This window comes from Gobio gobio (assembly GCF_949357685.1).
Source record: "Gobio gobio genome assembly, chromosome: 25".
NCBI classification, from domain to species: domain Eukaryota; kingdom Metazoa; phylum Chordata; class Actinopteri; order Cypriniformes; family Gobionidae; genus Gobio; species Gobio gobio.
This window is the reverse complement of record NC_137121.1, coordinates 27,585,040-27,611,603: the sequence shown is the minus strand read 5'-3', so window position 1 is coordinate 27,611,603 and position 26,564 is coordinate 27,585,040. Positions and strand designations below refer to the sequence as shown.

Sequence of the window (26,564 nt, the reverse complement as noted above, 5' to 3'; positions counted from 1 at the left end):
TAAATGACCTGTAAGCCCACTTCAGCAGAGAGTGAACCCGGCTTCACATTGCTCACATAGATGCCTGGTTTCTGTGTTGGTCCACTCGATATGCTACAACAGAGAGTATTTCCTTGTCAGAAGATATTGCATTTTGTGTAAATGCAGGGCTCCAGACTAACATTTGAGAGCAGTGGCACCAGCGCCACTAAGTTCTACAGATGGTGGCGCCAGCACCTTATTTAGTGGAGCTGGAGGAAAATATATCATAAATGTAATTTAATCATAAAACTACTATTGTTTTGCATTGTTTTGTAAATAAGTGCAGTTATTAATAGGCCTATATTACATGTTTATTGGGAATTTAACAGTGAAGCACTTAGCTTAAATTGATATGCAGATAAAACAGTAATGTGCAAAAAAACCTAATTTTATAGAGACAATTTAACCCATAAGAACCCACAGTGACACGGGTGTCACAAACACTGGTGATTATCTGGAAAGGTCTTTTTAAAGCAATATCCCTAAATTTCAACTCATGAAGTCCCTAAGTGACATATAAGGAACACTCAGGTTCAGTCATGTGACAATTTGTGAATTTTTTGTTGCCATGGCAACATTTCCAAAATGGTGGTCTGTCTGGTTAGCCCATGCAGTGTGAGCAATTTTTTAATACGCTTGTTTTTGTTACTAAAGGTATGTTTCAACCCATGCAACAATTCTAACATTTTAATAACTTATCATAGATTACACTTAACCTGATTTTAATACATTTCTTAAACAAATTGATATAAAACAAGTTACGAAAATATTGTAGTGACATATATGTCACATCGGGCTGTTAACCTTACAACAGTTGGTGGAATTTTGATGTTATGTATTTGTCATATTAAGAAAAATATTAATAAGTTGCTCAATTAATTTAGCAGATTCAATAATTTTTTTAGTGTTATATATTTTCTCTGTTTTATATAAAATCTGGGACTCAGAAAAATGTTAATAGCACTGTTTAATATAATTGAAATATTGATTGGTATTGATCTGCGCATGATCTGCACCAAATGTCAGGAAATCATGCATACTTGGGAAAATGACAAAATGACATACCATGGTGGCTGACAAAATGTTTCGCAACTGTTTTCAGACTCTACTAGCATGTCTACATTTCACTGACAACAATGATTCTTAAAATCAGCAAGCAGGGGATAAGTGTTGGAAGATCCGTCTATGGCTTGATATGTTTTGTTAATAATTTTTTAATAATATGCATCATTTTGATAAATGTTGTGGAAAAGAAAAGAAAAAAAACTGCTATTTAGCAAAAAAATTATTAAATGTTTTTTTTTTTAAACTGAGAAATAAATGCCCAATGTGACATATATGTAACAAAATTTTTTTACCATAAACGCCCAATGTCACATATGTGTAACATTACAGATCTTTCACAAGGAGGGGTTGTATTTCAAAAACAACTGCAGAAACATGTTACAAGTGGTCCATTAAGCGTGTTTTATATGCCCCATAATTTTCCTATAAGGATAAATTGGTCCGGGTTCTTATATTCTACTCTTATTAAATGTACCATTGATCTTGTAAAGAAGGGGTGTCCAGTCCTTCTCCTGGAGGGCCACTGTCCTGCAGAGTTTTGCTCCAACCCAAATGAAACACAGCTGAACCAGCTAGTCAAGGTCTTTCTAGGCATACTAGAAACTTCCAGCAGGTGTGTTGAGGCAAGCTGGAGCTAAAATCTCCAGGACAGCGGCCCTCCAGGACAGAGTTTGGACACCCTGTCACTGAACTAAAAGGAGCACTCTTTACTTGTTTTCTGGGTAATTCAGTCTCAATTTGAAGAAAAGTTTTTATTTTTCATGAGACTTTGTGACATCCTACTTTTTCCATATAGTGGAAATTGCTAATAAGCCAATAAGTGCTCCTCTGCCACCATCTACAGGTTATAGGGGTAATGTCATGTCTTTAAGTAAAAGTGCTTGTTTGCCAGAAAGTTGTTGTAGTTTTACAAATATTCACATTAAAAAATACCATTCAAATTGGATAATATTAAGAGCTTTAAAGTGCTGGAAAAAAGTGTGAAGCACTTTAAAGCCATTGAAAAGTGCTTGAATTTCACTCTCAAAAGGTTGTACCAACCCTGACCGTGCGTTCACACCAAACGCGAATAGAGCGTCAAAATCACGTCTACCGCGTCTAGTTGGACGCTTGAACATTTTGAATCCATTTGCGCATTCACAGCGAATTGGACGCAAGTATAAATTGAGCGTTTTAAGCTAAATAGACGTGCGTTCAAGGTGCTCCAGGAGAAATATGTCATAAAACACCACTCAGCCTCTTTTAAAGGTCCTGTTCTTCGTGATCCCATTTTTCAAACTTTAGTTAGTGTGTAATGTTGCTGTTAGAGCATATATAATACCTGTAAAATTATAAAGCTCAAAGTTCAATGCCAAGCGAGATATTTTATTTAACAGAAGTTCCCTTTCAAAGCCTACAGCGAACGGCCGGTTTGGACTACATCCTGGTACTTCCTGCTTTAATTACATCAGTAGAACAGTTTGTTGACTAACCTCCGCCCACAAGAATACGCAAAAAAGGGGGCGTGGTCTTGTTGCTCCCTCGTGGAGAAGAGGAAGTGTTGCGTTCGGTTCGGTTCGGTTCGGTTCGGTTCGGTTCGGTTGCGTTTGTCGCCATGTCGTCCAGACGCTGTTATTTTCATCCCGGAGTCAAATCACCTTTGTTTGGCCTTCAGGGGCTGTAGTTTGAGCACGTTCATCTCCCCGTTATGGTAAGAGGCGTGACCTTCCCGGGCAACGCGTGTAAGCTGCTGTCGAATCACAACACGGGAATCGCTGGCACAATCAGAACTCGTTACGTGTTTCTGAAGGAGGGACTTCATAGAACGAGGAAATTCTCAGGCCGTTTTGAGGACAGTGAAAACAGCGGTATACAGATAAGTAAATTGTGTGAAAAATACTGTGTTTTATTACACATGAAACATGAACACATGTTATATTGCACACTGTAAACACAATCAAAGCTTCAAAAAAACACGAAAAACGGGACCTTTAATATTCATTAAAAATATATATTAAACATTAATAGCCACACAAATGTGGTCCAGGCAACGCGCTACCTACATTATCTTCACTGCATGTATATTTAAATATCCTAAAAAATAAAGTTATGAAACTTCTCTTCGCCCTCAGTCAAAACGATTTGGCAGACAACAAATTATAGATTCATGACACCAAAGATCGGCCATTAAATCTACACAAGACGAATTCTATCTCATGTTTAACCACTACAGAGGCATCCGAGCCAGCGGCAAACGTCAGAAGGACTGGCCGAGGAAAGGCTGCTCTTGCCGGGGTTAATGAGCGCTGAGCGCCCGGTTATCGCCTGTATCTCACAACTCCAAAAAAGCAAGATTAATATTTTTAAATAGGTGCTCTCTTTAAAAAATAAACCACAGATTTGAGCTTTAAACAACTACATTCTCATGTCTTAAAACTAAATTTTTAAACTTAATTTTGTGACACAATAACAGTATTATTTTTTAATTATACAGGGTTTCTCATCACATCACTTTACCACGTGACAGCAGCAAGCAGGTTCCTGATTGGTTAACGCGGCGTGAATAGACGCCAAAGTTCAGATTTTTCAACTCGGGCATCAGACACTAATTTGCTGCGAATGCACAAAGAACGCCAAATAAAATCACTCGCGTGTAACATGCATATAGCGCAAGATAGTCGATTTGCGTCATTCGCATGAACTGGACGCACAAAGGAGGTGGAATCGCATCCATCGCGCCTTTACATTGACTTAACATTGAAATCACTCGCTCCAGATGCTCTATTCGCGTTTGGTGTGAACTGAGATGAATAATGACAACATTCAAAACATTTTTTGACTATTTCTTCCACACCATGGGGTGTTCCTATATTAAATATATGGTGAATGTTTATGATTTTGTGGACTGAAACCTCTTAACTTTGTTCATGCAACAATGGTTTCTCCTGGTTTCCACGTCAGCGCTGTTTGATCTGATATCTGGTTCATAACAGAGAATTCTGCGACGAACGCTTCCCACTACATCTCACAGTAGCGATGTTATTAAATATGTGGTGAATTCAAACGCTTTCTCACTGGATCTCCCAGCGCTGTGTCGCATTATCGAGATCGACCCGTGTATGAGCTTGGGCTGCACTGTCTATTATTGCTCCGAGCTGAAAACAGTACGCACAGCGCAGTTCAAAGGAGTAGCTTGGTTTACCGTTTGATGTTTCTTATATGTAACAGAAATGGCAGCACTTATCAGTTGGGTAACTTGTGGTCGCAGCAGTGTGACCTCTAACAAAATTTAGTCGCACCAGCAGGATAAAAGATCGCAAATTGCAACCATTTGGTCGCAGTCTGGAGCCCTGAAATGTAAAGTTCATTATGACAATATGCGTTAATAGACCTTGAAAGATTTTGTAAATGATTTTAGTGTAATTCATCTGTGCACTGAATCAGTAGAATCAGTTCAGTTTCTTCCTTACCTGATTCCCATGCCTTTGGTCCCCACCAAACTAAGGAATACTTTCTTTTCCTTGATCTCTTTCCCTCCAATTGAAGTCAAGCCAGCAATACTGGTCTTCTTCTCCTGGAAGGGAACAGACAAAAAATCAGTGGCAAGCTGTGACATTTTTTTAACTGGGTATGCTGGGTGGCAAAAATGCACCTGGTGCAATAAGTATAATAAATAATAAATAAATAAACGTGTTTGCTCTAGACAGAGCTAGCTGCGCAGTTGCTTACTCTCATGACACATAGCAACACAGCTAATTTATTGAAAATAGCCTACATTTACTTGTTGATGCCTTGACAAGCCCCTGTAAAAGTTGTTGAGTTGTGTTTGAGTTGAGTCAGAAGCGACGCACGAAAGGGGCATTTGCAAAATATGCTTGTATTTTTGTAATTCCGCTAGGTGGCACTAGTGATAGACTATTTCAAAACACTGCTTCATGAAGCTTTGAAGCTTTACGAATCTTTTGTTTCAAATCAATAGTTCGCTTGTATCAAACTGCCAGTCACATGGTTTCAGTAAACGAGGCTTCGTTACTTCAAAAACTGTTTCGAAATTTCAATGGTTCACCGCTGGGGGACGATGATCTCTGTGAACCCATGAATCTGTGGGTTTTACCTGCATGATCTCTGATCAGTTTTATTCTAACTTGTACTTGGCTTTATGAAAAATTTGTTCTTGTAATTGTTTAACTATAGCAGTCTAAGTCAAAAACATGCAGAATGATGTTTTCTCCTCTTTCCATCAGCCTTTTTACTTTATGTGGCTATTCTAGATCATGTTTGACTTTCTACATAGCGTTTTAAAGTGGTAAATTCTCCATAGAATTCAAATAGGTTGCACATTTTATCATCAGGGTTGTGATATGAACGGCTCACGCAAATCTTATCACACTTTTGGGGCGCGCCGGTGAACGTGCTCAGAGTACGGTGATTCGCGTGCCACGCATGCACAATTAAATAAACCGGGCTTCAGTCATATTGTGCAGATAATTGGTCCGTTCAGTTTGTACAGGAACTTAGTGCTTATAAAAGCTCAGAACGCGCAATGTATATAATTTATTAATAGCCTGATTCTATGTTTCCATAAAGCATGCTATAAATATGGGGGGGGGGGGGGGGGGCTTTGTACTTGCTTGTTTTGGTTATATTAAAGGCACAATATGTAGTTTTTCACCACTAGAAAACAAAACAAAGGGGTAGCGTGATGACGCAGAGATTGAGAGCGGATTCATGGAGAGGCGGTATTAACATTAAGTGACATGGCATCTGACGCACAGAAGCCAATGGCACATGTCACTATGCGTATTGGCACATCCGCTGGCACATCCGGTCTTCATTGGCATGTGCCAGTGGATAGTAGGGATGAAACGATTACCGGTTTCACGATAAACCACGGTAAAATTTAGTGACGGTTAGTAATATCGTATAAAATTTAATTATCATTAAAACCGCATGTGATTATCACGATTTTAAAACTCACGGTAAATCTTGTCCAGTCAGCCTCAGTCTGTTGCGCGCACTGCTGTCTTTTGAATGAGAAGAAATGGCAGAAGGCAGTGACAGCACTCTGGAGATTGTTCAGCCTCTAAAAGGACCCAATCTGAGGCGTTGTCATATTTTGGCTTTTACAAAAGTCCTGAGGGAAACTTAATCGAAGATGGTCACCTGTCTGCAGAACATGCCAGAATAAAGTCACTGTAATAGAGGGAAACACTTCAAAACTACGAACGCAAGGCAAGTGGACTTTGACCTCAATACCAAAACTACGTCTGGGAAAAAATAACGTGAAGCGAACGAACAAGTTCAGACAAGACTAGGGTAACATTTAAGGGATAATAATCAGGGTTTGCCATTAACAACCGCCGTTTGCGGGTGTAAGTTAACGTTATTTCGGCTGCACACTAGCCACTCTGCTGTTGAACTTATTATAGTCTTCTCAAAAGCCATCTGTTATAATCGCGTTGCACATTATAACCACTCACACGTGTTTATATTGAGTTTATGAACGCAATGTCTCATAATCAGAGGCGTTCAGATTATCCGGAATTTTGTTCAGAGCGCGCGCCGCTCACACGCTGAAATCTACACTAAAAGCAGAGATGTGTGTGTGATGTACGCAAGAGATTCACTCGTCATACAGTGGATGACTGTTTTTGTTCTATTTCAGCAGCGAAAATAGTTTCAAACAAACACAGCAGAACCACAGCGCATCTGATGTGACTGGCATAAAGTTGGTGAATTTAGGGACCGTCTCTAAAGTTACACACAACATTGGTAACGTTATACACGTTTGAAACTTTAATAGCATTTGAAGAGAATTAAAGTCATAAAACTGGCTGTAAAGTGATCATCTAGGTGTCAGGTATGATGCAGTCATTTTGATATTTAATAAAATAAACTGTCAAATCATATGGAAATATGGATATGCATTATTTCTCTAGGATACTGTTTGGGCTCTTACACAAAACATGCTAGATTTAAATTGCTGAACACTGATGAGAATATTGCTTGAGAATATATTTACAGAGATAATATTAGAGATTATATTTACGAGAAATTATTATTACTTATGCGTTGCTATATTGACGACGGCCATTATAAGGAAGAAAATCCCACAGAATCTTGCTTAAAAAAGTGCATAGAGCTGCTTTAGTTTGTTTGTTGATTTTCAAATATAAAACTTGAACAAAACCGTGATAATATTGATAACCGTGATAATTTGGGTCACTATAATCGTGATGTTAAATTTCCATACCGTTTCATCCCTAGTGGATAGTGGCATGTGTCACAGTCGCTGCTTCCGCTTCTTCCGGTCATGCGTATGTGGGGTGAAGCAGCGTTGTTTTATCATATTAGATACATTTTAGTGTACTCAGTGAGTTCGCTCGGCCACTCCTATGAGACACTTGTTGAACACTGTAGTAAGCTAGATCGATATTAGTCATGGTAAAACATGGTACTCACGGTAAATCAAGAAAACCAGATTAAAACAATAAGATTAAACGTGTTGAGCTATTTAACAATGATTCGTTTTCTGTCTATAAATGTCTCCAAACAGTTCTTCCCTTGTCATGTAATATAAAGCGTCTCTGGTGTTTCCATGGAAATCGAGGTAAACGCAGGTATGATGTCATTGATGCACGGACACAGTCTATGTCCTGGTAAAAAGAGGCTTATTTCTCAGGAAACTTTTGATTTAGAGGCTTTGGAAACTTGCATATGAAATATGATACAGCTTTATAGTGTTAAAATATGGAGAAGGAAACTCTTACCCCAGACTCAGACACAAACTGATCCACAAACTGCCACTTCAGAGGGTCTTCAGAGGAGCTGATTAGGATAATGATTAGAATATTTGAACAATATTATTATAGAGAAAATAGACAAATTAGAGTGTTAGCAAAAGCTACCCTAATTCAAGTGATTGACCAAATTACCTCTTGACAGGAATCATTCCCACATCTGTGAAGAGAGCGTCACAATGGGAATAATCAAAAACCATCAATAAATAATATATTTACCTAGCAGCAATCCCAATAAAGAACTCGAATGAAGGGAGATGAATTAATTTCTCAAAGGTTAAATCAATCGCCACTCTGAGTTAATCACTGTAACTGACAGCTAAATCAATGTATTAACCCCAGCAGAAATAAACACAATACATGTGTGCTATAATTAATAAGGTCAGCTCTGCAGATGACAATATAGAAATGAAAAGTCTTACGGCGAACTTTCAGAGACACAGTCTTCTTGGTCTTGATGAGGTTGATAACCTCCTCATGAATGCAGGACGAGATGGAGTAGCCATTGATACGCACAATCTCATCGCCAATCTGACAAAGACAGCAAATATTGTTAATTTAATGCTAAAAATACCAAACATTTTAATTATACCAGAATATTTTCATCTTTCAAGTCTCTGTCATAAAGGTGTTTGCACTGTAAACACCTATAGGCTGCATCTGAATGCTATATGGGATCAATTCTTTGAATTTATCTGCAGGACAAACATTGATCGAGGGGATTACAGTAGAGGACAAGAACTGTGTTTGGAAATAGAAGACGGGACGAAATTAAGAAGGCTGGTTGCTCCCTCTGGTGGAGAGAAGGTGCACTGATCATGACTGTTTGGCATGTCTTTTGTGCAGCCCATTTGAAAGTTTAACATTTTCTGTTGTCAGATATTTAATATAAGGCAAGAGAGTGTCTGCTTAGGGTCCAAATATGCATTATTTACTGAAAGAAAGCTGTATTTGCTACATAATAGTCTCAAAAGCAGCCGCATAACCAGGCATCCTTGAGTTTTTCTGGATTTTCTGTACCTGCAGGCCGACATTTCCTGCCTGTCCATCTTTGACAATCTGTGATATGAAGAGCCCAGAGCCGAACTCCAGCCCACCTCGAACACTCAGACCCAGACCCTCGGGGTGTGTGCGGTCCAGACGGACTTCCTTCAACTTCCTGTTCATAACAAAAGTGAACAAAATAGTGGCATCTAAAATCAGTAAAAGTGATATTTAGAGAAATGTAACGTTCCTCAAATTACAATAATATTACAACTACAAAAGCAAACTTTGTCAAGACAAACTTTAATGTGTTGGCAAAGCCTGAAACTTTTAAAATAAAATGATATAGAATTTAGTGATTCTGAAAATAAATAAATAATTATAACCCCCTCAAATAAAATCAATACCAAATACCAAAATAACCTAAACCAATATTAATATTAATAATAATAATATCTGATGGTATATACTGTATATCCTGTACATATATATACACACCTTCAATAATATTAATAACATATAACATATAACAAGTCCCCCCAAAATAAACAAATACCAAAATAAAAAGATTAATAAAGATTAATAATAATATTTGTATTATTTATTTTTAATAAAAAGTATAATAAAGTTTGCTTAAATAAATTAAATAAATAAATAAAATACAAATATTTTAAATAAAATAAAAATAAGAAAATGGAAAAAAAAAGAAAAAAAAAAAAAATATATATATGTATATTATTTTCATTTCAATTAAACTCTTTTCCTTCGAAAACCCCTAAACCAATACTGTAATAAAAATATACAGTATGTTTTAAGTATATAATATATATATATATATATATATATATATATATATATATATATATATATATATATATATATATATATATATATATATATATATATATATATATTATATATATATATTTTTTTTTTTTTTTTTTTTTTTTTTTTTTTTTTCTTATTTTCTCTGAGAAAGACAACAAGAGGAAACAGAATCCAGTTCATTGTGGTCCTATTAGCGCTGCGCATTAGACGCGGTTGAATAAACTTGTTCTCTCTCTGTGCTCATGCACGTCTGACCGAGCATGAGAGAAAACAATGATTCTCTTTGGAGATGAGAGCGGTGGCTGTCATTCTACCTCCTCCTCTGATTTCCAATGTCCTCTTTCTGTCTTTATTGCCTTCTCTGCTATTCATGTAAGATATCCATACTGCACAGAAGCATCCCACCTTATTAACCCATTTTAACACGTCATTATTCTCTGTGTTCCCCGTTTGCTCTCTCACCTGGATCTCTTGGGCGTGAGCTGGTCGTACTGCACCTGGTGCTTCAGAGGAATCAGGGGTCTGATGGCATCGAACAGCGGAAGGCGTTTGGGCTCATTTATCACCAGTTTCAGGTCACCGACCAGGACAGGCAGTTCCATGGATCTAAAGGGCAGAGCAGAGCCATTTAAACAGGACCTGATTGAGAACATTCAAACAGGAGGGCTAATTCAGAACAGCACAAACAGTTTGTGCTCAAGATATGGATTACATATTTATACTGTATATATATTTAGACTCAGTTAACTTTAGACTATTACTGATTCAACATTCTGTGTTGATACTCGATCGCTATTATTAAATCATTATTCAATCTTTTGTATCATTTTATATATTTTGTATAGAATTAAATTAACGTTAAGTCAACTGGAATTGCAAAAAAAGACTGTCGTCATACATGTTTCACAAAATAAAAATAAAAAAATAAAATAAAAAAGTTAACGTTCAACAGGGAATTGTAAAAAAGACTGTTGTCATACGTTTCCCAAAATAAAACAATTAAATCATTAAAAAAGATAAATAAATAAATAAATAAATAAAATAAAAAAGTTAACGTTCAACTGGAATTGCAAAAAAAGACTGTTGTCATACATGTTTCACAAAACAAAATAAAAAAATAATTTAAAAAGAAAAATAAATAAATAAAATAAAAAAGTTAATGTTCAACTGGAATTGCAAAAAAATACTGTTGGCATACATGTTTCCCCAAATAAAATAATTAAAAATAAATAAATAAATAAATAAATAGATAAATAAATAAATAAATAAATAAATAGATAAATAAATAAATAAATAAATAAATAAATAAATAAATAAATAAATAAATAAATAAATAAATAAATAAATAAATAAATAAATAAAATTAAAAAGTTAACGTTCAACTGGAATTGCAAAGAAAGACTGCTGTCATACGTTTCCCAAAATAAAATAATACAAATTAAAAATTAAAAATAAACAAATTAAAAATAAATAAATAAATAAGTTAACGTTCAACTGGAATTGCACAAAAAGACTGTTGTCATACATGTTTCACAAAAAAAAAAAAATAATAATAATAATAAAATAAAAAAAGTTAACGTTCAACTGAAATTGTAAAAAAGACTGTTGTAATACATGTTTCACAAAATAAAATAAAAAAATAATAAACAAAAGAAAAATAAATAAATAAATAAATAAATTAAAAAGTTAAAGTTCAACTGGAATTGCAAAAAAAGACTTGTCCTACATGTTTCCCAAAATAAAATAATATATATATATATATATATATATATAATTTTTTTATTTTATTTTTTTTTTAATTAATAAATAGATCAAATTAAAAAGTTAACGTTCAACTGGAATTGCAAAAAAAAGACTGTTGTCATACATGTTTCCCAAAATAAAATAATAAAATCAAATAATAAATAAAAAAATCAAAATGAATAAAATCAAATCAAATCAAATATGAATTTCACTAATAAGACAAAACCTTATTAGGCACACACTGACACAGACATGTTGGCTGATATTGATAGCCTATAATTATTTTCATATTTAGAGTTGTTTATGTTTACTTTTTCCTTTCAATTTAATAATCCCAACTATTATTTTACATGCTTCCTTTTGTACATGCTTTTCTTTTCCTTTTGTAACCTGGTATAGAAAGTTAGAAAAAGTAATACAAAAAAAAAAAGTTCCTAAGTACTAGGAAAAACCCTATATTCTTCCAATATTTATCAATTCAAATATATAGTTTAAAAACCCCATCTAATTATATCAGCCAAAACCAATATGGTCATCAACAGCATTTCTAACTAATATATATATATAAGTAGTATTAGCTGTGATTTTGTAAGTTAACCTATATCAAAAACATTCTGATTTGTTGCTTGTTGTATAGAAAATGACACTTTACACCCACATAAAATCAGCTTATGAATTTAGAGGCAGCTGCTCTATGAATCATTGATATTTCACTCCTGACTCAGATATCAGAGACAAAGGGGCGTCAGAGAATGGCTGCCCTTGAATGCAGGGAGGACAGTGGAAATGATCTGATCCAAGTTACTTTTCCATTGGATTAAGCCTCTTATTTCTGTCCAGCGGAGCAATGACGTGTTGATTTACACACAAGATCACAAATAAAGTCCCAAGGGAACACATTAAGCATTTCCTATTATTACACACGGACAAACAGACACTGAATACTTTTGAATGTGTCATGCAGCTTTCATTTGATCAACAGATTGCCAGCACTACTGATGGAAATTTACATTATTTATCAGCATCTAACATTTTCCAGACACAATACAGTTGCAGAGACATTTGTATACAGGAAGTATGTAATGTCTGTGAACTACATTTTACATTTCCTGTGCAAAATTCACTAGGTTTGTACAAATCAGGATTGAACCTGCAACCCTTATGTCAGCACCCAGGGTCCTTTAATATTACGCAAGAGGTTTGCAACCCAAAAATGTTTTAAAAATTGTAATTCATTTTGAATACTTACTGATGATACATGCGGAGAACATCATAGAGATAGTCCTTCTCTGCTTCATTGTCAATGAGCAGCTCCACCTGCACAACACAAACACACAAACATCAGATCATCATTAATAATCAGAAAATCAATCAAATGCACATCTTTTACCTGGTGGTGGCTAATCTGCTGTAGGAAAGTTTTGAGGAAGCGTTTTGGCCAGTCAATGATGTAACACATCTCTTTCTCACTGAGGGAGGTCAGTGAGGAACGAGAGGTCGTGAGAGAGAAAGAGGAGGTGGAGGAACTATTGTGCGTCTGTAAGTCAGGCGTCTCTCAGATTGGCTGGGTCGCGTGTTGTTTTTGTTGAATGGGTCAGGTGGACCTTTTCCTGCATTGTGAGTATCATTCGGTCAGATCTGCTCCACTGGAGCTGTTAATGTTCCTGGGCTCACATAAAGAGGTTTATCATGCTAGCAGTGTCACCTTACATTAGTGTGCTGCCGCATTATTATTATTATAGGAATGCTAATGAAGTTAAAGGCTACATAACACAAAGTTTCTGTCAATGTTGATCTTGAGTACCTATAGAGTAGCATTGCATCCTTCATATCTCCGAAGAGTCTTTAGTTTTATCATATTTATAAAAGACAGATACGCTGTACCGATTTTTTCTGAAAACAGCCGAACTCGTGGAGGAATGCACTGCAGTGGGCGGAGCTAAAGAGTCACAAGCACACACATACACACACAATATATTATGGCATTATCCCAGGATAACTTTCGATTCACTATGCGTTTGTATTGTTTACATTATATGCACTTATGCGCCGATCGCCAACAAAACACACATTTGACGCAGTTTCACTCACCGCTTGCGGTTTCGACTCATGCCCGGGAACAAACAAACACACTTGCAGAACTCTGTTGCTGCTCCGGAAAAACAAACTGCATCCACTGTTCCCTTAACACTGGGTTATTTGGGAAGCTGAACAATAGAGCTGTGCGATATTGAAGAAAAATGCGATATGCGATATCCTTGTTAAATAATGCGATATTCGATATGCGATATGATATTGCTTTAAGTGTGTAAAATCTATTTCTTTCCCCAACTGATATCTTTCACTTAAAGCATAACTGACTGTGTTTACATGATTACTCATCAAGACAGCCATTTTGACATAACTGTGTGTGTATTTGACAGTTCGAGTGTGTAACAAGACAAGAAAAAAAGAACGGCTTGTGCGCACGTTTTGGTGTGTGTGTCAGACAGCAGACAGCACGAGACTGCAAGTTATTGTGTTTAATAACTCTTTTTAACGTCAAGCAAGTCACATAAGTAACAGTCGTGTGCTCAGTCTATTCTCTGCTATATGCATCGACCTAAAACGTACACTTTTCACAATGTTGAAGTAGCCTATTAAAATCATTCAGATATTGCGTGCCCTTGCGATATGCATATTGCGATATGTACATTTGCGATATTTCGATAATTTCGATATATTGCGCAGCCCTATTGAACAAGGTTATCTTTCCCTCACAACCAGAAACACGCTTCTTTAGTGACATTGTTGATTTCGTGGTCTAAAAACAAAATGACAGCAGTGCTGACGGCTCCCGTAACCCGAACGACCCTCGCTGATGGACGTGCTCTTGCACTTGCTCTCATTCTGGGGTGCCTTTCCCGAAAGCATCGTTAGCCAACTTTGGTCGCACGTTCCATCGTAATCAGCATAGTTCAACAACTCAGTGTTTCCCGGAACCATAGTTCCAACGAACATTCGCAAACAGAATCGCAAAGTCGTGTGGTTGGAATGACAGCTCTTGACCTGTAGATTCAGAGCATAGTTTCTTGTTTGCGTGACATGTGCACTCAATACACCCATATATCGAACAAAATAAGCAAGCTGACATTCAGTACGATCTGTATCTTTTATTTAGAATACATACAAATGTCATTCACGTCTTTTAGTTTGTCAAGAGATTTTAAGATTTTAAGATGAAAAATGAGAAACAGTCCTCAGATGTCATGTCTGTAATTTATAGAAAAACATCTAGCATTATTTCGATCTCAGAAGTTATTACTCCACCACGTGCGTGACATCATTGATTAAAGGGTTAGTTCACCCAAAAATGAAAATTCTGTCATTAATTACTCACCCTCATGTCGTTGGACACCCGTAAGTCCTCCGTTCATATTCGGAACACAAATGAAGATATTTTAGTTGAAAGCTGATGGCTGAGAAAGGCTTTAGACAGGCCTCCATTGGCATTCAGTACATTGACACTTCCAAGATCCATGAAAGGCACTTAAAACGTCGTTACAAAGTCCATCTCACCACAGTGGCTCTACAATAATCTTACGATGCGACGACAATAGTTTTTGTGGAAAAAAAAAAATCAAAATAACACCTTTATCCAGCTTGTTCTCGACTTCCGTGTATGCCTCCACGACGCATGCGCGAGAATATGACGCAGATCCGGCGTTCGGACACATGACCCAGAAGCGATTTGTTTACGAGCAGAGGAAGATGCGCGTGTCTAAGCTGTTGGATTCTACATTGATCGTGCTTTAGGTCTCGGCGTAGTTCTCAAAATGGGGCTTAAGTGTGTATTTCATGGATTCCAGAACACCGGCGCTACGTCATATTCTCGCGCATGCGTCGTGGAGGCACACACGGAAGTCGAGAACAAGTTGGAAAAAGGTGTTATTTTGATTTTTTTTTGCGCACAAAAACTATTGTCGTCGCATTGTAAGATTATTGTAGAGCCACTGTGGTGAGATAGACTTTGTAACGACGTTTTAAGTGCCTTTCATGGATCTTGGAAGTGTCAATGTACTGAATGCCAATGGAGGCCTGTGTGAAGCCTTTCTCAGCCATCAGCTTTCAACTAAAATATCTTCATTTGTGTTCCGAATATGAACGGAGATCTTACGGGTGTCCAACAACATGAGGGTGAGTAATTAATGACAGAATTTTCATTTTTGGGTGAACTAACCCTTTAACGTCGTTGAACGACCAATTTGCGACAGTATGGTTTCGGGAAGCAGTCGTGACCAGCTAGTTGATTTCTTCAACAATGCATCGTACTATGGTAGTGAAGCAGCGAGTTATGTCGCTGTATGGGAAACACACCCCTGGTTGACACATGCTCATCCGGGAGAAGTGTCCACAAGGAATTCTGCCCTTTATGATGTCATACAGGGCCATACTCGAAAAAAACTTTCTAAAACTTGTTAGAATCCTAAAGGAGTGTATTTGGCACAGAAATAAAAAAATGTTTTACATTTTGGCCATGTTTTGCATGAGAACCCAACTCTTTAAAGGAACACGCCGACTTTTTGGGACTTTCATCGTATTCCCCAGAGTTAGATGAGGCCATACATACCATTCTCATCTCCGTGTGTGCCATAACTCTGTCTGACGCACCCACCGCTAGCCTAGCTTAGCACAAAGACTGGAGGTAAATGGCTCCATCTAGTTTACTGCTCAATAAGTGACAAAATAAAGCCAACATTTTCCTATTTACATGTTGTGATGTGTATAGTTACATCGTGTACTAAGACCGACGGAAAATTAAAATTTGCAATTTTCTAGGCCGATATGGCTAGGAACTATACTATCATTCCTGCGTAATAATCAAGGAGCTTTGCTGCCGTACCAAGCCCGGTTCTCAGGGGGCTAAGCACCCTCAAACGCAAGCAAAAGCACCTTCAGTTGATACTGTAAGAATATCGGCAAAACAGATTTGGCAGATTTGCAAATTTGTGTCTGAGCTCTGGAGAGCATCAATTGCATCTATTTACAGCGTGTTTTTGCAGCGGCGAGTAATGTAGCCAATCACAGTTGATCTCTTGAACGCGATCAGATTTAGGGCTGTGCAATTAATCGAATTTCGATTTCGATTTCAATTTCGATTTTGCCTCCCAACGATCACGAAAATAGTACAATCGAGAAAAAACGATTATTTCGCCATGTTCAGTTTTGCAAGAACACTCTTATTTTGTCTTGCGTTCTGAATGAAATGCGCACGCGCTCATCCGCCCCTCCCGAAGCCACAATCTCTCTCAGGTCGCGAGTCTCGTGACTCGTGTGCATATCATCCGCTGGAATTTAAAAACTTGCCACGAGTAAACTAAAGATGGCAGAAGGAGGGCAGTTACAGCAGCGTTTGGTGAGCAACAAAGGCAAAACCAACTTCGTTGTCTGGGAACAGTTTGGCTTCGAGGAATCAGACGCTACGTGCAAGATTTGCTACATCGTAGTGGCTGCAACGCAAGGGAACACCACGAATTTGTTTAACCACTTGAAAATTAAACAGAGTGACCTATGACAATCTAATAAAGAAACAAAAACTGACGAGAGCAGGGGTGCCGTGTAAACGTCCTTTTTTACCCCTCATATTTTTCAAATAATTCTCTCTTTGTAAACTTTGTTCAATGCATGCGAGTGCTGCCATATTTTCGAATATGACCAGCCGTTTTCGCCGTCATCACCCGGGTTTAGTGCCAGAAGACGCGAATGAGAAGCCGCGCGCGCTGTGAGAAAATCTGTCTCTGTGCTCTTGTCCGAAAGCGCGCACACGTCTCACAGCGCGGAAATATTGAGTTCTCTTTCTGTCTTGCTCTTCGACGGACAAACTCACACAAAAAGTATGTCAACATGTCCATCTTGATGAGTATCCTAGCAGACATAGTCTGTATATGCCTTAAGTGAACTTTATACAGTCGATAAAGACGACGCATATCCGATCATTAGGTCTTAAAGAGGCAGTAGCCTTTACTGCTGTCTGTTTAATGTCAAACAACAAAAGACAAGGACACCACTCACCGCTCTTGATTGAATAGCTTTTGTAAGTTTAATAGGATTAATCTTTAATTTATGCACTCAAATATGCAATGTTATTTGATACATTTCTGTACCTGAAAACTAATGTTAGACGTACCTGAAAAGCATATCTAGCCAAACCATATTGTTGATCTTATTTATTTGTGGTTATCATTTTTACATGAATACTTTTATACTTTGATTTGAATATATGTTATATTATATATTTTAATAGTTCAAAAAGTACAACAAATGTTACAATTTCAATTGAATTGTTGAAAGGGTTTTTTTAATAAATACAACACATTCCCAAAGTCATGTGAAATAATCGTTTTACATAATCGTGATTTCAATATTGACCAAAATAATCGTGATTATGATTTTTTCCATAATCGAGCAGCCCTAATCTCACCGCTCAAACGGCAGAGTTTTTATTCAGCGCTGAGTTAATGCAGGCTCATGAAACCTCTCATTAACAAACAAAGTCAAGACACGATGTAAGTAAGAGATTTATTGTTGACATTTTTATAACGGAACTTTGTGAGATTGCGATGAACTGACAAAGCAACAGCATTTTAGTGATGGTATGGCGATCTGGCCTCACTTTCGAGGCTACAGTCTATAACATTCATTGAATAAAACTATTATTGCTAAGAGGACCGACGGCCAAAGTTTCGGAAGTGACATCTAAATATAAATGCCACTCTGCACGAGACAGAAATATCCTCCTGACCCAGAATAGAGGTTTTACCTCTGTAGACGACATTATTTAGCGAATTTCTCAGACAACATACAGTTTTAAGTCTGGATATTCTAACATGTTTATGAAATAATTTGCAGAAGCACCCTCAGTCATTTGATTCTGGAACCGGGCCTGTGCCGTACCACGGGTGCAGTGGCGCAATGATATCCCGCAGTGCCTGAAAATAGTCGCCAGCACGCTCCCTGTGCAAGCAGGTTGTCACGTTGGTTATGTTGACTGAAGTTAGCCTATTTTCAGGCGCTGCGTAATATCATTGCGGCGCTGCACCCATAGTAAGGCAGCAAAGTTCCTTGATTATTGTAGTATATGCAGTAGATGGTTCAGTCTGGGTCACCCCCATACAGTTTGTGTAGTTGGTATGAACCAGTGGTGTACTGCGCATGTCGATATAACTGAGCAGGTGTAGAAGGAACTAGTAAAGAGAAGTTCAACACATCTAACTCTGTGTGTGTGCCTTTATGGGAATTAAGTGTTAAACGGAGAACACAACATGGTGTCAGAATCGACGGTACCCACTAACTAACGCCGCGCACGTCAAGAAGTGACAAAAGATCACCGCTGCACGAGCGACGAGTGACGAAAGCATCACAGGCACGTTGAAGCGGCGAATAAGATGGAAATGCTTCATCCGCCGCCACCTTTGTCTCTGACGGGGAACCTGGCTGAAAATTGGCGTAAGTGGGAACAAAGATTTAATCTGTACCTTACTGCCTCAGCGCTAGTGGATAAACCTGAGTCGAGACAGATTGCTGTGCTGCTGCATTGCATAGGAGAAGAGGCGCTAGACATTTATAATTCGCTGGAGATTGAATATGCGGACGTAGAACATAAAAAATTATCAGAGGTGCTCGCGGCATTTCACAGATACTGTGCTCCGCGAAAGAATGTCGTTTTTGAACGACACCAGTTCTGGGCCCACACATTTTCTGAGCAAGCAAGCATAGACAAATTCGTCACAGAACTACGAAACAGAGCACGCACATGTGAATTCGGAGAAACGGAAGATCTCATGATACGAGACAAAATAGTATTCAGTATAACTGACTCTGGACTTCGCGAACGGCTACTGTCCATATCTGATTTGACGCTTTCAAAAGCCATCGACATATGCAGAGCTAAAGAGGTCACAAAAGCACAAGCCACAGCCATGGCAGGATCATCTGAAGCACAATTTGTGCATGCCATTACAAAAAAGGGCTCACAGCCTGTGTACAAATCAAGCAAACCCGCAGTAAATAAACAATCTTCAAAGTCAATGAGAGGACACACAAAAACCTGTGGAAAATGCGGACGCATTCACATGCCAAGACAGTGCCCAGCCTATAATGAAGTTTGTAAAAAATGTGGCAAAAAGAACCATTTTGCGATTGTGTGCAAATCCAAAGCTAAAATGGACACGCTTGACATGGACACTGAGCTATCTGGAGTAGACACACTGTTTGTCGGTACTGTAGTTCACTCAAACACGCCTGACACAGGCTGGCACACAAATCTGCGCATGGCAGGCACAATTGTCAACTTCAAGCTTGACACGGGTGCTGAAGCGAACGTCATTCCAAAGAAAATCATTGATCAGCTACAGATTCCTGTGAAAATCAAAAAGACAAACACAGTGCTTGTATCGTATGGAGGCACTCGCATCAAACCAGAAGGTGTTGTTAACCTCCATGTGCAGGCTAAAGATATAATGACTGACATGATGTTCTTTGTGACCTCAGCATCAGATATAGCTCTACTTGGGAGACAGGCATGTGTGCAGTTGGACCTCATAAGAAAAGTAGAGGCCCTTACATCATCATCGCCCACCACAAAAACGGAGCTCCTCACCCGCTATGCATCAGTGTTTCAAGGTTTGGGCCAGTTTCCAGGATTGCACCATATTCACACTGACCCTACTGTTCCTCCTGTGATACATGGCTGCAGGAAGATTCCATATGCAGTCCATGACCGACTCCGAGAGACGTTGGATGAACTGGTGAAAAAGGGTGTGATAAGCAAAGTGTCTAAGCCTACTGCATGGGTTAGCAGTCTGTGCATCACAGAGAAGAAAAACGGCGCACTGAGAGTCTGCCTGGACCCTAGAGACCTAAACAGGGCCATACTCCGTCAGCACTACAACATACCCACCCTGGAGGACATACGGAGTAAGTTAGCTGGCAAAAAGTTGTTTACCATCCTGGACGAGAAGGACGGCTATTGGCAGGTGAAGCTAGATGAGGAGTCAGCAGACCTGTGTGCTTTCAACACGCCATGGGGCAGGTATCGGTTTCATCGCATGCCTTTTGGCATCAAGTCAGCAAGCGAGGTATTTCAGCGTTTGAACTCAGAGAGCTTTGGTGACATTGAAGGCGTTTTCATGGTGGCCGACGACATGATCATAGCGGCATCCACCAAGACAGAGCATGATACCATCCTAGAAAAGGTGATGAACAGAGCAGAGAGTCTCAGTGTCAAGTTTAACAAAGATAAGCTGCAGTATATGGTCAAGGAGGTGACATACCTAGGCCATGTCATAACATCAGATGGAATGAAACCCGACGAATCAAAGGTATCGGCAATAGTGCAGCTTCCTCCTCCCACTGACAGAAAGGCACTTCAGCGTCTGCTGGGGATGACACGCTATCTGTCACAATACATGCCCAACGAAGCCACCCTTACTGCACCACTCAGACTGCTGCTAAGGAAAGATATAGCCTGGCAGTGGCACCCTGAACAACAGTCAGCACTTGAACAGCTGAAAGCAGCCATAACAACGGCTCCCGTTCTCAGACATTTTGACCCAAAAGAGCCTATAGAGGTACAGGCAGATGCCTCAAAAGATGGTCTGGGAGCCACACTGATGCAGAAACGGCAACCAATAGCGTATGCTTCACGAGCACTATCTGTGGCTGAAAAGAACTATGCCCAGATAGAAAAGGAACTGCTGGCCATAGTGTTCGCTCTAAAGAAGTTTCACCAGTATGTTTATGGCGTTCCCATCAGAGTCCAGTCTGATCATAAACCACTAGAAGCGATAATCTCCAAACCCATCGGAGCAGCGCCAGCACGTCTTCAGAGAATGTTGCTTCAGCTGCAAAGGTATGACATCCATATCGTCTACACTCCAGGTAACCAAATGCTAATCGCAGACACACTGTCCAGGGCATACATTCAGTCTGACGGAGCAGAAAGTCTTGACCTGAGTGAAGAGAAAGTAATCTATGCAATGAATGGAGAAGCGCTCAGTGGTAACATCATGTACATGATCCAACAAGCCACACAGTCAGATCCTGAGCTTCACCTGATACGGCGACTACATGAGCAAGGATGGCCGGACAGAAAGAAAAATGTCCCACTAGCTGCTCAAGCTTACTGGCCAGTCAAAGACACTATCAGCATAGATGATGGGCTACTCTTGAAAGATGATCGGATCATCATTCCTCGTGCACTGCGACCAGAAGTGCTGAAACGACTGCACACGGCACACCAGGGTATACAGCGGTCTCTAGCACATGCCAGATCATGCTTCTACTGGCCAGGACTCACTGAAGCCATACGTCACATGGTAGAAGCCTGTAGTTGCTGCCAAGAGAGCTTTCCTGAAAATCAGAAGGAGCCACTTATCCCGCATCCGGTTCCAGAGGGACCCTGGCTGAAAATAGCTGCTGACATTTTTGACTTTCAAGGGCGACCATTTCTTCTGATAGTGGACTATTTCTCTAAATACCCAGAAGTCCTACAGCTGTCAGACAAAACATCAGGCTCACTAATAGCAAAATTCAAAGCAGTGTTTGCGAGACATGGTGTGCCTGAGATCCTGATCGCAGATCATGTACCCTTTGCCAGTGCTGAAATGGCTCGATTTGCTCGTGACTGGGGTTTCAACATCACACACTCCAGTCCAAACTACCCTCAGTCCAATGGAATGGCCGAGCGGGCCATAAAGACTGTCAAAACGATGCTGAAAGCTGCTGCTCAGTCTGGTGCTGACCCGCATCTAGCCTTATTGAATCTCCGCAACACTCCTGTCACTGGTCTCAAATACTCTCCAGCCCAGATCCTTATGGGTAGAGTCATACGTTCCACCTTACCAGCCAGCAAAGCTGTCCTGCGACCTTCTGTACCTAAACACGTTCAGGTAGCACTGCAGCATCGCCAATCAAAGCAGAAGAGCTGGTATGACGGAACGGCAGCTCCACTTCCAGCCTTAAAAGGGGGACAGAGAGTATACATGAGAATCAAAAACATGTGGAAACCAGCCACAGTTGTCAGTATCAGAGATGAGCCCCGCTCATATAATGTTGTCACAACATCGGGCACAATCTACCGCAGGAACAGACGCCACCTCAGACCGGACAGGTCAATCAAACCTGATTCACAACCTGACTGTTCCATGTACACTGACGATGACTTGTGCAAACACACGATTCCAGAACCTGTTCAAGCTGAACGACCCCAAAGCGTGGAAAGTGCTGTGCGAGGTTCTGAATGCACTAGAGCTGGACGCACCATCAGACGACCTGCACGGTTCAAAGATTATGTGCTTACTTAAGTATGCTAGACCACTGCTCACATTGCTTTTTACAGTAAATGTTTATTTTCACACTAGTAATTCTACAGCATACCATTTTTTGTTTCATGTCTAATTAACACTTTGTTCAAAGCTTAAGAAGGGGGATGTAGTATATGCAGTAGATGGTTCAGTCTGGGTCACCCCCATACAGTTTGTGTAGTTGGTATGAACCAGTGGTGTACTGCGCATGTCGATATAACTGAGCAGGTGTAGAAGGAACTAGTAAAGAGAAGTTCAACACATCTAACTCTGTGTGTGTGCCTTTATGGGAATTAAGTGTTAAACGAAGAACACAACAATTATTATGCAGGAATGAGAGCTAGGCTAGGCTAGCGGTGGGTGCGTCAGACAGAGTTATGGCACGCATGGAGATGAGAATGGTATGTATGGACTTATCTAACTCTGGGGGATCCGGTGAATAAGCTAAAGTTCCAAAAAGTTGGCATGTTCTTTTAACAGAGAAAATAAGTCAGAATGCATGAAATAGCATTAGACCCCCCTTAATCTAATGTGTGAGGTCAGCATAAAAATTATTCTGTGGTGAAGTAAAATGGTTGAATGAATGAATGAATGAATGAATGAATGAATGGATGGATGGATGGATGGATGGATGGAATGAGTAAATAAATACAGGCATACATAAATAAAATGGTTGGATGGATGGGTAGATGAATGAATAGATGAATGAACGGATGGATGGATGGATGAATGGATGGATGGAATGAGTAAATAAATACAGGCATACATAAATAAAATGGTTGGATGGATGGGTAGATGAATGAATAGATGAATGAACGGATGGATGGATGGAATGAGTAAATAAATACAGGCATACATAAATAAAATGGTTGGATGGATGGGTAGATGAATGAATAGATGAATGAACGGATGGATGGATGGATGGATGGATGGATGGATGGATGGATGGATGGAATGAGTGAATAAATACAGGCATACGTAAATAAAATGGTTGAATGAATGAATGAATGAATGAATGAATGAATGAATGAATGAATGAATGAATGAATGAATGAATGGGTAGATGAATGAACGGATGGATGGATGGATGGATGGATGGATGGATGGATGGATGGATGGATGGATGGATGGATGGATGGATGGATGGATGGACGGATAGATGGATGGATGGATGGATGGATGGTTGAACAGATGGATGGATGGGTGGAATGAGTGAATAAATACAGGCATACATAAATAAAATGGTGGAATGAATGGATGGATGGATGGATGAATGAATGAATGAAAAATAAATGGGTGGATGAATGGATGAATATATTTTCAAATGAAATAAGAACAATAACATTTAAATGTTTAAATAAGTTAAAAAAGTTAAATATGAGTGCAGATAAACAGTTGTATTTTAATTTTTTTATTTTGTATGAATATTACCTATATTAGTATGATTGTTTGAATTGTTCAAATATATATAATGCATAATAAATTAATACGTTTGTAAACTACATGAACATTGTGGAGAAATAAAAAACCATATCCACATTCTTCCAAAATCAACACCAATGTCAGGCCACATGCAATCAAACTTAACATAACACATGCGTCATAAACACTCTGACCAGCCCAGATGACAGACCACCTTTGGACTTTAACATCATAAAAAGCAGATCTGTAACTGATACCAGCTGGATTTATTCTACAGTTTATGCAAAAGGGGACAAATGAACTGAATATCATCTAACAATATAACAGAAAAGCTTTTTTTAATTTACACAGTCTGGTGCAGCTTTCCCATCCCCATCTACAGGCAATAAGACAGGCTGAACAATAAATGCAGCAATAACTTCCGCCTGACCACACATTTCTGACACCTCAGCTAATGCTGTGAAAAAAACGGTCCTTTGTGTTCCTCCATCCACCACACAACAGATGGTACAATTCTACAGTTACACACACTTCACAGGGGAAGCCTTTGTGTGGAATCTTAAAAATAAAAATAAACATGAGCATGTAAATATGTATCAGAATTAGTAAGTAATTCAGTACAAATAAAAAATGTAATCAAACATGTATCTACAACAAAATGTTAACTTCACATTTCGGAGGCAAAAAGTAAATAATACCGGTAGTACAACTACTTCTAAAACATATATAACACCTGTCACCTGCTCAGCCAATCAGAACGCGCACGTCGGGTGACGTCACCGTGCAACCTACCTCTACCTATCTGCACCTTTGGCTTACGTAAAGCAATAAAATTAGACGAAATGTGTCATTACGTCCGAATTACTAAACAAGTAACATGTTTTAAATGTTCACTGTAAAAATAAAGACGTCTAAAACACAACAGAGCAGAAAAACTGGGGTAGGATGCTAGGTTTGGGTATCTTTTGTCTTTTACCGATCAAATATCACCGGTTCCTATGGATACAATAATACTTCCCTTGTCGGAAGCTTGGCGAATATTCATTTTTCATACTTTACAAATATTTTATAGCGTAAAAATGAAGGATGCGTCCTTCTCCGCCAGCAGTGAGCAGTGTCTGCTAAGTTAACTAGAACAATAATAACTATGACTAATGCTAATAAAAACAGTGATATTTTAAGTTGAACAGTAACCGTTTAAAAGCTCACCTTATGCCGAAATTCTCTTGCCACTTTTCGCTCCATGATGAACAGTGGGTGTTTTCAGGGTGTTGCTAGTCTGGTTGGCGTCCCGTCCCGTCTGTCAGTCAGTCAGCGGTGTGAGCGGATGTATCCGTGGACTATCAGCGCCGGTCATAGGTCGATTCTGCTGCTGTTATATTACTGTGCTCGCTTTATTACACATCCAACGGCCAATGTCAACCAATATCTATCTATCTATCTATCTATCTATCTATCTATCTATCTATCTATCTATCTATCTATCTATCTATCTATCTATCTATCTATCTATCTATCTATCTATCTATCTATCTATCTATCTATCTATCTATCTATCTATCTATCTATCTATCTATCTATCTATCTATCTATCTATCTATCTATCTATCTATCTATCTATCTATCTATCTAGTCTGTCTGTCTGTCTATCTAATTCAAATTCAAAATTGCTTTATTGGCATGAATGTAAATAATACAATATTGCCAAAACAAGGAATATGAACATAAAATATTAATAGTAATAATAAACATAAAAATAATAGAAGAAAATATTATAACAACTTACACTTAAATAAACAGTGTAAAAAATTAGAACATTTGATACCACAGTCTTTTACAGTTTTTTTTTTTTATTCGCTTTGGTACTATTTTCACAAGTAAGGTGTACATTTTCAAAACTCTTAGTGCAAAAATCCAAACTGATCACACTTGTAACACAGCTAGTTATTCTTTCAAAACCTGATCTCATGCTTTCATTCAGTTGCACATATTTTCAGTCCATATAATCATCGTTTCAAACACAAGATTATTATAATATGTAATGAGAACATTTGGTTTAATCACGGAAACACAACAGTGTGATCTTCTTTCAGTTTAGTACTTTTAACAATCAGTTCATCCAACAGAAAACAATGCAAGATACGTTTCAAATCTCCCTCGTTGCTGAATTATCTACAGTAACAGAGGCTACATTTGCCTCATTAGAAAATACACTATGTGAAAATACTTATGTCATTGAATCCATAATGTTTGTAATAGTATTATTCAGTGTTATCAAAAGGTGTGATGAAGTTATGACACAGCCATGAGGCTCTGTGCTATAACAGAGTTTGCTGCCAATACAGTAAATGTTCTCACTGTACCATATGACTGAATCTAT

The 26,564-nt window shown here is 38.5% G+C and overlaps 1 protein-coding gene across 1 annotated transcript in view; it reads right to left on the bottom strand.

The window, feature by feature from the left end:
- Positions 1 to 25,647, bottom strand: part of ush1c (Usher syndrome 1C) — a 52,266-nt gene extending 26,619 nt beyond the window's left edge. The window contains exons 1-9 of the mRNA XM_079809857.1: positions 25,394 to 25,647; positions 12,670 to 12,737; positions 10,140 to 10,283; positions 8,886 to 9,024; positions 8,288 to 8,396; positions 8,001 to 8,025; positions 7,836 to 7,893; positions 4,536 to 4,639; positions 9 to 93 (exon numbers count right to left, since the gene is read on the bottom strand). Of these exons, the coding sequence (XP_079665983.1) occupies positions 9 to 93; positions 4,536 to 4,639; positions 7,836 to 7,893; positions 8,001 to 8,025; positions 8,288 to 8,396; positions 8,886 to 9,024; positions 10,140 to 10,283; positions 12,670 to 12,737; positions 25,394 to 25,429 (768 nt within the window). The 5' untranslated portion in view covers positions 25,430 to 25,647. The remainder of the gene's footprint in view (positions 1 to 8; positions 94 to 4,535; positions 4,640 to 7,835; positions 7,894 to 8,000; positions 8,026 to 8,287; positions 8,397 to 8,885; positions 9,025 to 10,139; positions 10,284 to 12,669; positions 12,738 to 25,393) is intronic.
- Positions 25,648 to 26,564: the final 917 nt, after the last annotated feature.